The sequence below is a fragment of the Giraffa tippelskirchi genome, chromosome 11 (assembly GCF_054371585.1).
Source record: "Giraffa tippelskirchi isolate mGirTip1 chromosome 11, T2T-mGirTip1v1.2.pri, whole genome shotgun sequence".
In the NCBI taxonomy this organism is placed as follows: Eukaryota; Metazoa; Chordata; class Mammalia; order Artiodactyla; family Giraffidae; genus Giraffa; species Giraffa tippelskirchi.
This window is the reverse complement of record NC_137285.1, coordinates 482,595-492,364: the sequence shown is the minus strand read 5'-3', so window position 1 is coordinate 492,364 and position 9,770 is coordinate 482,595. Positions and strand designations below refer to the sequence as shown.

The 9,770-nt window shown below is 70.4% G+C and overlaps 2 protein-coding genes across 7 annotated transcripts; both read left to right on the top strand.

Annotated features, from left to right (window-relative positions):
• Nucleotides 1–264: 264 nt before the first annotated feature.
• On the top strand, nt 265–8,021 carry SEPTIN5 (septin 5). 6 transcript variants are annotated; one of them, XM_081537986.1, is made up of 12 exons: nt 265–395; nt 543–553; nt 4,464–4,560; nt 4,656–4,742; nt 4,932–5,055; nt 5,132–5,266; nt 5,370–5,487; nt 5,584–5,685; nt 6,395–6,491; nt 6,576–6,711; nt 6,828–6,930; nt 7,062–8,021. In XM_081537986.1, exons 1-12 carry the CDS (start codon nt 353–355, stop codon nt 7,116–7,118), a joined length of 1,110 nt encoding a protein of 369 aa, XP_081394112.1. In that variant the 5' UTR covers nt 265–352; the 3' UTR covers nt 7,119–8,021. The 6 variants fall into 6 exon arrangements, with proteins under 6 accessions (XP_081394112.1, XP_081394111.1, XP_081394115.1 ...); XM_081537985.1 differs by having other exon boundaries at nt 543–3,857; XM_081537989.1 differs by lacking the exon at nt 543–553 and having other exon boundaries at nt 4,665–4,742.
• A 219-nt stretch (nt 8,022–8,240) lies between these two features.
• GP1BB (glycoprotein Ib platelet subunit beta) lies at nt 8,241–9,320 on the top strand. The gene is made up of 2 exons (XM_081537990.1): nt 8,241–8,279; nt 8,484–9,320. Exons 1-2 carry the CDS (start codon nt 8,270–8,272, stop codon nt 9,089–9,091), a joined length of 618 nt encoding a protein of 205 aa, XP_081394116.1. The 5' UTR covers nt 8,241–8,269; the 3' UTR covers nt 9,092–9,320.
• The last annotated feature ends 450 nt before the right edge of the window (nt 9,321–9,770 follow it).

The window sequence follows — 9,770 nt, the reverse complement described above, 5'->3', positions numbered from 1 at the left end:
GGGATCGGGCAGGGACGGTGTGGGGGGCCGGGGGCCTTGGGCAGGGAGGAGGGGGGGTGAACTGCAGCCGCGGTCACAGGGGCCGGGCGCAGCGCGGGTCTCGGGTGCCCGGCGCCCGGCCGGCAGGAAGGGAGGGCGTCGCCCCAGGCCGCGGGCGCGGGGCGGTGAGGGCGCCCGGGTCCCCGCCCCCGTCGGCCGCGCCGGGTCGCGCGTGGGCGCGGCGGGCGCCGATTGGCTGGCGGGCGCGCGGGCGGGGCGGGCGGCGGCGCGGAGGGGCCGGTCACCCCGCAGCCCGGCCTTGGCCTCGGCTCGTCGCCGCCCCGCCCGCGCGCACGTTCCCCCAGCGGCCACCATGAGCACAGGCCTGCGGTACAAGAGCAAGCTGGCGACCCCAGGTGAGCCCGGCGCCCGCCCGCCCGCGCGCGCGCGCGCGCCTTTGTCCCCGCCGCCCGCGCGCCTCTCATCGTGTGTCTCGGTCTCTCTCCCGCCCGCCGGCCGGCCCTGGACCCCGACCCGACCCCCGACCCGACCCGCACCCGCAGAGGACAAGCAGGTACGCGTGCGCCGCCGCTCACCCGGCCCGCTGTCACCCATTGTGCCAACAACACCGCGGCGCCCCGGCGCGACCCCGCCCCCGCCGTCATCCCGCCCTGTCGCGATATCCGATCGTCAGCCCGGGTGCCGCGGGGCGGAGGGGACGCCGTGCCCGGGGCCTGGATCCTGGCCCTGGCCGGCGCGGCGTGCGCCCCTCCCCGATGGGGGATGGGCCGGGTGCCCCTTCCCACTGGTCCAGCGCCGGCCTCCCCTTGTTGAACTGGCCCGAGGCCGCGTGCTGGGGGTCCTGAGCGAGCCCCTGGTCATGGAAGCCCACGGCTAAGGGAGGGGTCTGCGTCCAGCAGCCAGGGCCGTCCCAGAGCGGACCCACACGAAGAGGGCGGGCGGCTGCTCGGGCCACCCCACCCAGCCTCTGTGCATCCTCTTACACTGAGCGATGTGAGTGGGCTGACCTTGGGCCTCTTCCCCAGACTGGGAGCCTCCAGGGCCTGGTCTGAGTCATCCCCCTACCCAGCACGGGTCTTCAGACCTAGGGGGTACAAATGGGTTCACCCAAGGGCCCGCCTGGACCCCACCCTCCAGATGCATGATGCTGGACAGGAGGCCGCCTGGACACCCACTGCGAACCTGGCTGAGGTCGGGTGTAAATATTGAGGAGACCCCACGGAGTGGGGTGCATTGGGGGAGCTCGGGGCCCTGGGGCAGCCCCGCCGGCTGAGGTCTCTGCTCAAGTGCAGCCGTGTTTAGGGTAGAACAGGAAGGCCCGACTCGGGCACCAGGGTGGCCTTGGCAGCCCTCGTCAGGGATGGGGGTTCACGCCCGGGTGGAACCCCACAGTATTGGCCCAGGTGCTGCACGTGGGTGGAGCGGCCCGGCAGGTGGGGCAGGGGCTGGGAGTCGCCGGCTGCGCCCTGGGCTGGGTGAGGCTCGTGGGGAGGGGCCTGTCATCTTTATCCTGCCAGCGAGGGGCTCCCTGGGGAGCCGGGGCCGGGAGCTGCCTGCCCATGCTGCAGGTCGAACAATGCAGGAGACGCAGGGCCAGCCCGCCAGCCCACCATTGTTCAGGGACAGACACGGGGAAGCCCCAGGAGACTGGCCCCCGGCTCCTGGGCCAGCGGGCACTCCGGGGTCTCCTGCTGGGGCTCCAGCCCCTCTGGGCCGGTGTCTGCCCCACCTGGAGCTCAGCTAGGACTGGCCTCACCCATGCCTGCCCCCAGGGCCCGAGGCAGAGGGCGTGATTCGGGTGGGGTGTAGGGTCCCCTGGGATAGGGGCTAGGAACCAGGCGTTTGGGGCGAGCTCCCCATGGGTCTTCGCGGTTCTGTTGTTGACGTTCTGAGCCTCAGCCTGTCACCCCTCCAGCAAAGAGGGGGCTGCATGGACCCTCTCCGTGCCCCCCATCTCAGGCACCAGGGGAGGGGGGCTCTGGTGGTCCTCTGTGCCCTCCCCCACCGCACCCCGTCTCAGTGCCGGGGCGGGGGGGTGGCTCCACTGGCTCTGGCTCCTGTCCCCAGAGCTGATGGGGAGATTCTAAGAATGAAAACACCTCGAGAGTGCCAGGCACCAGGCGCTCGCGAGGAGGTGGGTGCGGCACGTCTGCAGCTCCGGGAGTCCTCAGGAGCATCTGTTGTGCCTCGGGGACCAGACAAAGCGGGTGGCAGGGCCCTCTCCTTGGGGACCCCCAGGGAATCCCCAGGCTCTGTCTGGATGGGGTGGGAGACGGGCCAGGCCGGCAGGGGCTGGGCTTGTCCCCTGTCCCGGGCCTGCCCAAGGCTGTGCCTTAGCAGCGGGCAAACTGAGGCCATCTGGGCAGGGCACCCTTCAGACTCCAGGGTGTGGGGCACTGAGGTGAGGCCCGGCTCTGTCTTTGGAGGTGCCCCGGGCCCGAGATGTCAGCTTGTCCACACGGCGGGAGCTCGGCCTAGGAGCCGTATCTAAAGTGGCCTCCGGGGTTGGAGGCTGGGGGATACTCAGCCCGGAGGCCCCCCACAGGTCCACGTGGCGGATGCTTTCTCAGAGCCAGGGTGGGGGGCCGGGCTGCGGCCTGTGCCCCCCCGCCGTCCTCTTGGATGAAAGGCGCCCCTGTTCCCAGCAGTGGACCCACCCCTCCTCCCCAGGTGCCAGCGGCCTCCAGGCCCCACGACAGCAGCTCCGGCCTGGACAGGGGACAGAGGCCCCTTAAGCAGGGAGCCAGGAAGGGAGGGCGGGTGGGGGTGTGGGGGCCTCCTGGCCCTACTGATGGAGTTCAGAGCGCGTCCACCTCTTTGGATGCCCAGCTCCTTCCCATTGGTCTGGCCTGTTCAGATTCTGGTGGGGGCCTGCCGGGTGGGGGTGAGGCTGGGTTTGCGGGCTCAGGAGACCCCCGTGGTCCCTGGCATCGCGGCACAGGCGAGAGGGCGGAGCTGGCTGGAGCCCCCCAGGCCCCCTGTTGTCCAGTCCTGGGGCTGAGCGCAGGGTGGAAGCTCAGATGGAATGCCCCCTGGGGAGGGGTCCGCTCCGTCAGCCCCCCTCGGCTGGCAGCAGCTGTCTGGCCAGCGGGTTTGGGGAGCCACGCACCGGCCACAGCTTCCGCGTTTGCAGAGGGGATGGGGGGCGGGCATCTAGGGCTCTGACCGCCCCCTCCCGCCCGACGCGGGCCTGGGTGGGGAGCGGGGCTCTGCCCTCGCAGGTTCCCCGCTGGTCTCGGCGGCCGCGTTGGTAAGCATTCTCCGGACACACGCGGGGGGCGGGCCGCGCAGGGAGGGGTGCGTCTGTGGGGAGTTTCGGGCTGCAGGGCGGGAGCGCGCGGATGGGGCTCCCTCTGGCGGCGGGCGCGGCGGCGCGGACCCGCCGTGGACCGGCCCCCACCGTGCAGCCGCGGGGCTGACGGCCCGAGCCGCGTCGCTTCGCGCGCAGCCGCCCGCCCGCCCGCCCGCCCGCCGTGCTGGGCCCTGCCCTCCTCCGCTCCCGTGGCTCCGCCCGCGCGGCCTCATTTCCAGGCGACCGTCTCCCGGAGACCGCGCGCTCCCGTCCGTTGCAGGGACCCGCCTGTGCCCGGGGCGGGCCGTCTGGGGCCAGACCCACGGCTCGAGGGGGGTCTCAGGGTCGCGCATCGCGTGAGCGCCGTCCCGCCCCGGGCCCTGGTGCCCGCGTCCGTGCGCCCCGGGGGCGAGAACACTCCTGGCGGCAGGCGGCCTGACCCTCTGGGCCCCAGCGCGGCCCGCACGGCCCCAGGCTGGCGGGGATGGACTCGCTGGCAGCACCCCAGGACCGCCTGGTGGAGCCGCTGCTGTCGCCGCGGACCCAGGCCCAGAGGCGGCTCAAGGTGTGTGTGGAGAGGGGTGCAGAAAGTGGGTCAGTGGCGCGCCCACCCCGGTGCTCGGACTGGGGATGCGACGGGGGCCGCAATGCCCTGGGGTCCAGGAGTGCGGGGTGGGGGGGGGGCGCTGTCTATAAATAGCCTCAGCTCCACTGGCGCTGCCGCCAGCCGCCCCCATGGCTGGATCGTGGCCAGATGGGGCCTCCCACCCCGTACTTTGGCGGAGGGGTGAGTATTGAGGTGAGGGCTTCTCCAGCTTCGAGGGCCTTGGGCACATCTGGGCACATCTGCGGGGTCCGGATTCTGGTGCCCTCTGCCCCCCAACCCAAGGACACGGGCCTCACCGGATGTGCCTGTTGCCCCCACTCCGTGCACAGAGTCGGTCTCTGTGAAGCCCTGAAGGCACCACCGCCCTCCACACCCACCTGCCTCCCACCTCCACCTGGGGTGGGGGGGCCTTTGCCCACAGGCCCTCACCCGCTGCTGCCACTGAGATGCCCCTTCCCCGGGGGACCCTGCCCGGCTGCCCCCTGGCCTGAGCTCGGTAGGGGCAGGGCCCGGGGCTGCCCCGGGAACCGCAGCGTGCTCCTGACCTGCCCCGCCCCCATCCAGGACATCGACAAGCAGTACGTGGGCTTCGCCACGCTGCCCAACCAGGTGCACCGCAAGTCCGTGAAGAAGGGCTTCGACTTCACACTCATGGTGGCTGGTGAGTGGGCTGGGCCCCACGGCAGGCAGGGGCATGGGCAGCGAGGCTCTGTCTGAGGCCTGGGACCTGACCTCCCCCACTGCTCCTGTGGGCAGGGGAGTCAGGCCTGGGGAAGTCCACACTGGTCCACAGCCTCTTCCTGACCGACCTCTACAAGGAGCGGAAACTGCTGAGTGCTGAGGGTGAGTGGCCCCCTGCCCCCTGCTGGGTGACCCCTTTGAGGGCTCCTTCCAGGTGCAGCCCTGATCCTCTGTCCCTGAAGCGTGGGTGCAGACCACCAGCAGGCCACGTAACCGGGGATGGTCTGGGATGCCCGGGGGTGGGAGTCAGGGCCGCAGAGGCCACTCTACACCACCACCCCCCCGCCCCAGAACGCATCAGCCAGACGGTTGAGATCCTAAAGCACACAGTGGACATTGAGGAGAAAGGGGTGAAGCTGAAGCTCACCATCGTGGACACGCCGGGCTTCGGGGACGCCGTCAACAACTCTGAGTGGTGAGGAAGGCTTGCCCGGGGTGCCCCGGCCCCCGGCCCCCGGCCTGGCCGGCCTCACGTGTCCCCCTACCCCCAGCTGGAAGCCCATCACGGACTATGTGGACCAGCAGTTTGAGCAGTATTTCCGGGACGAGAGCGGCCTCAACCGCAAGAACATCCAGGACAACCGCGTGCACTGCTGCCTGTACTTCATCTCCCCTTTCGGGCACGGGTAGGTGGCTGCCCTGGGCCAGGGGGCCCGGCCTGCCTGCTCCTCGGGCACCCCATCCCGCTGCCCCCACCCCACGAGCCCCTCACCCCAGCCCCCCTTACAGGCTGCGGCCGGTGGACGTGGGCTTCATGAAGGCCCTGCACGAAAAGGTGAACATCGTGCCCCTCATCGCCAAGGCCGACTGTCTTGTCCCTGGGGAGATTCGGAAGCTGAAAGAGCGGGTGAGCCTGTCTGGCTGGGGGGTCCGCGCGGGGCTCTGGCGGGGGAGGGTGGCTGAGGCTGCCGGCCCCTCCCCTGACAGCCCTCGCCGGCTGCAGATCCGGGAGGAGATAGACAAGTTTGGGATCCACGTGTACCAGTTTCCTGAATGTGACTCGGACGAGGATGAGGACTTCAAACAGCAGGACCGGGAGCTGAAGGTGAGCCTCCAGCACTTGGGGGGACCCCAGAGGCCACTGTACACCGAGTCTAGAGGAGGGCTGGGGCCCTGGTCTGACCTGGGGGGGTGTGAGACTTTCATCTAGGCCATAGAGTCTTCGCCGGGGGTGGCCCAGGTCCCTGCTGGCCAGTGTGGTTTGGGCCCCGTGTGATTCATGGGTCATGGAGTGCTTGTCAGGATCCAAGGGCACAGCCACTGGCCAGGCCCCACCCTGGCCCTGCTCCCAGCCCCCTTCTCGTACCCCAGGCCTGTGCATGCCCTGACTCCCAGAGTCCTGAGCTCTGGGGGAGGGAGGTGGCTTTGAGTGGTGATGGCGAAGCCAAGCTAGGGACAGGTGGCCACCAGGCCAGGACCAGGGTAGGCCCTTCACCCCAGAGTCAGCAGGGGTATCACTAACAGGTGGCACGGGCTCCGGTCTGGGGAAGGAGGGGGAGGGGTACCAGGCCGGGAGGGTGCATCTGACTGGGCACAGCCCGGCAAAAGCCTTCCGTATAAGCGGCACCAGCTCTGGCTTCAGCTGGCAACAGAGAGGCCCGAGGTGGGAACGGCAGGATCTCTTTGGGGAGAGTTTGTTGTTGGGGACACTGGAGGGGCGGACCGAGTGCGGCGTGCCCATGCCCCTCTTGCACCGCTGACCTCGCACCCATGCTAACTGGGCATGAGCCCTTGCACCTGCCCGCTCCCTGCAGGAGAGCGCACCCTTCGCTGTTATCGGCAGCAACACGGTGGTGGAGGCCAAGGGGCAGCGGGTCCGGGGGCGTCTGTACCCCTGGGGGATCGTGGAGGGTGAGTCCAGGCCTGGGGCACAGCCTTTGGGTGGGAAGGCTCCCTGGGGCCGGCGGCCCACTCACTGGGCGCCCCTGCCCGCAGTGGAGAACCAGGCGCACTGCGACTTCGTGAAGCTTCGCAACATGCTGATCCGCACGCACATGCACGACCTCAAGGACGTGACCTGCGACGTGCACTACGAGAACTACCGCGCGCACTGCATCCAGCAAATGACCAGGTGCGCGCCCCACCCCGCCCCCCGCCCCCCGCCCTGGGTGTGGGAGCCGCCGGGCGGTGCTGCTGTGGGGGGTCCGCCCGGCCCCCAGCAGTCTTGTCCCCGGTGTCCCCATGCAGTAAGCTGACGCAGGACAGCCGCATGGAGAGCCCCATACCCATCCTGCCGCTGCCCACGCCTGACGCTGAGACTGAAAAGCTCATCAGGATGAAAGATGAGGAGGTGGGCGGGGAATGGGGGGGCAGAGCCAGGCTGGGTGGGCGGGGCGGGGCGGGGCGGAGCCAGTCTGGGCAGGCCCCACCCACCGCTCGCTCACCCCGCCCCCTGTCGCTCCTGCCCTGCCCTGCCCCCAGCTAAGGCGGATGCAAGAGATGCTGCAGAAAATGAAGCAGCAGATGCAGGAGCAGTGACCCCGTGGCAGTCCCACGAGCCATGACCATACTGCCGACTTCCGGGCTGGCCCTTCCCACCCCGACCCCGACGGGCCTGGACTCGACGCCGGATTCGTCTGGATCGCCCATAGGCCCGGGCGCGACCCCCCACCCCAGAGTGGCCCAGACCTGGTTTTTTTCCCTCCTGTTCTCAGAGACGCTGGGTCACAGCCCCCAGCCAACCCTAATTTATTCTCAGCATCGGCCCCTCCCCTCATTTGTATCAGCTTCCCAGGGGCCGGGACGGTGGCCCCCCACATCCGGCCCTCTCTGGCCTTGGGGCCCAGGATCTAAGTTGGGTGGCGACTTCTGAGATCTGCCCCCGAGGTCACTGCACTAACTCCAGGCCCTACTCACATGGGTGGGAGAACCAGGGCAGAGCAGGGGGTGGGGGGTGGGGGGCCGATTCCCAGGACCCTGGCCTGTTTCCCCACTCGGAGCCTCCCTTTGGGCCCGCCGTGGGCCGGGTCCTTCTTACCCCTCCCCCACTCACCAGGCACCTCTGCGCACAGGTTGGGAGCGGAAGCGATTAGGCCCCGTGCGTTCTGACCTAAGGAGGTCAGCTGGCTGCTGGGGGCAGTAACGCGGCTGGGCTTTGCAGTGAATGCCCACGCCCCTCCCCCACGGTCTGGCCTGGCCCCGGGGGGCTCCAGGAGCAGCGGGTGGTCGGCAAACTGGCCACCCCCGTCCCTGGCCCACCCTTTGCCCATCGGTGGCGGGAGGCCCGCTCTCCCCAGCAGCATTGTCGCCCTGGGTTCCCGAGTCCCTGGTCCCCGTCCCTCCACCCGCATGATCCCTGGCCCCAAGCCCCATTCTCCAGTGTGTTCCGTTGTGAATGCTGCGCCCTGTCCTGGTGACAGGAGAACAATGTTGGTGAACGTCGAAGAGGGTGTCCGAGTGGTCTGTGCGCCCCTGGATCTAGGGGCCGGAAGCCCGGTCGGCCGGCGGCCTGGCGATAGCGCTCTATCTGCGCGGGCGGCTCGGCCTCGGGGTTATTTCTGGCGGGGTGGCCGCGTTGTGGTTGGTTCGGCGGGTGCGCCAGGGCCGGGCAGGGGCGGGGCAGCCTTATCTCCCGGTCCTGCGACCGCCGCCCGGCGCTCCAGAGCTAGCCGGGTCGCCGACATCTCGCCATGGGCCTCGGTGAGTCTGGGGTCTGCCCGGGCCCCGCGCTCCCCGAGGATATCCTGTGGGGAGGCTCTCGGTCCTCTGGGCGGCAGTCAGAGCGGTTCGGGGCAGACCCGGAGGACCTTCCAGCCGGCGGGCGGGTGGAGAGGCTCGCGGGCGGTGGCGATGCTGCCCGGGGCCCCCGCGGGCCGGGCTCACCGCCCAGCGCTTCCCTTCCAGGGCCGCGCTGGGCGCTGAGCCTGCTGCTCCTGCTGCTCGCGCCGCCGGGCTGCCCGGCCGCGGGCTGTCCCGCCCCGTGTCGCTGCGCGGGGACGCGCGTGGACTGTGGGCGCCGCGGACTGACGTGGGCCTCGCTGCCAGCCGCCTTCCCGCCGGACACGACTGAGCTGGTGCTGACCGGCAACAACCTGACGGCGCTGCCACCAGGGCTGCTGGACGCGCTGCCGGCGCTGCGTGCCGCGCACCTGGGCGCCAACCCCTGGCGCTGCGACTGTCACCTGGTGCCGCTGCGGGCCTGGCTGGCCGGCCAGCACAAGCGCGAGCCCTACCGCGACCTGCGCTGCGCCGCGCCCCCCGCGCTGCGGGGCCGCCTGCTTCCCTACCTGGCGGAGGACGAGCTGCGCGCCACCTGCCCGCCCGGCGCGCTCTGCCGCGGGGCGCTGGCGGTGCAGCTCCTGCTGCTCGCCCTCGGGCTGCTGCACGCGCTGCTGCTGGCGCTGCTGCTGTGCCGCCTGCGGAGCCTGCGCGCCCGCGCCACACACCGGAGGCCGCCGAGCACCCCGCTGGTCGCCGAGCGCGCGACCCCCCAGCCGAGCGACTGGCGCTGAACCGTGCGGCCGGTCCCCCTGCTCGGTCATCACGATCTCCCAGACCTGTCACCCCCCGCCTCCCCCGCAGCTCCGCGCAGGGGCCCGACTGCTGCGCGCAACTGCTGGCCACACTCACCCACGCCCTGGACCTGGACCGAGGAGGGCCTGGAGGAAGGCGCTGCCCAGGCTCGCGGAGCACCCCCATGCTATCTGCAGTGCCAATAAACCCTGCTCCCCATCCGACCAATCTGCACCGTGTGACTCGGAATCCCCTTCCCAAACCCAGAAAGAGCTCCGGGGGGTGGTTCCCACATGGCAGTTCATACACCCCCCCAAATCACCTCCTGGTGGGGGCACAGGGGCCAGCGAGTGAACTTGCCCACCCGGGACTCTCCCCAAAGTTCAGGTGTGGAAGGGCTGGAAGGACAGTGCCCACCTTGGGGGGAGGGGTGAGGACAGTGCGAGGAGTCGGAACTCCCCGGGCGGTGCATGTGCCGAAAGCACATGCTCAGAGTAGAGGTTTCTAGGCGCCAGGGCGGGTCTGCCAGGAGGCTCCAAGGGTGGTTCAGGGTGTGAGGTGCCCCAAAGCATCAGGAGTGGACCAGGGATGGCGAGGGCTGTCGGGGGCCCCAGCGGCACCTTCCTGGGCATTTGAGTGAGGAGGTCTGGAGGGCAGGAGAGGAGAGAGTGAACCTTG

Excerpts from the sequence above, each read along its gene's own strand:
- SEPTIN5 (XM_081537984.1), top strand. The coding sequence starts at position 353 with ATGAGCACAGGCCTGCGGTACAAGAGCAAGCTGGCGACCCCAGGTGAG. Across the intron at positions 554-4,463 it reads CACCCGCAGAGGACAAGCAG|GACATCGACAAGCAGTACGT; the intron begins GTACGCGTGCGC and ends GCCCCCATCCAG. Across the intron at positions 5,267-5,369 it reads ATCTCCCCTTTCGGGCACGG|GCTGCGGCCGGTGGACGTGG; the intron begins GTAGGTGGCTGC and ends CCCCCCTTACAG.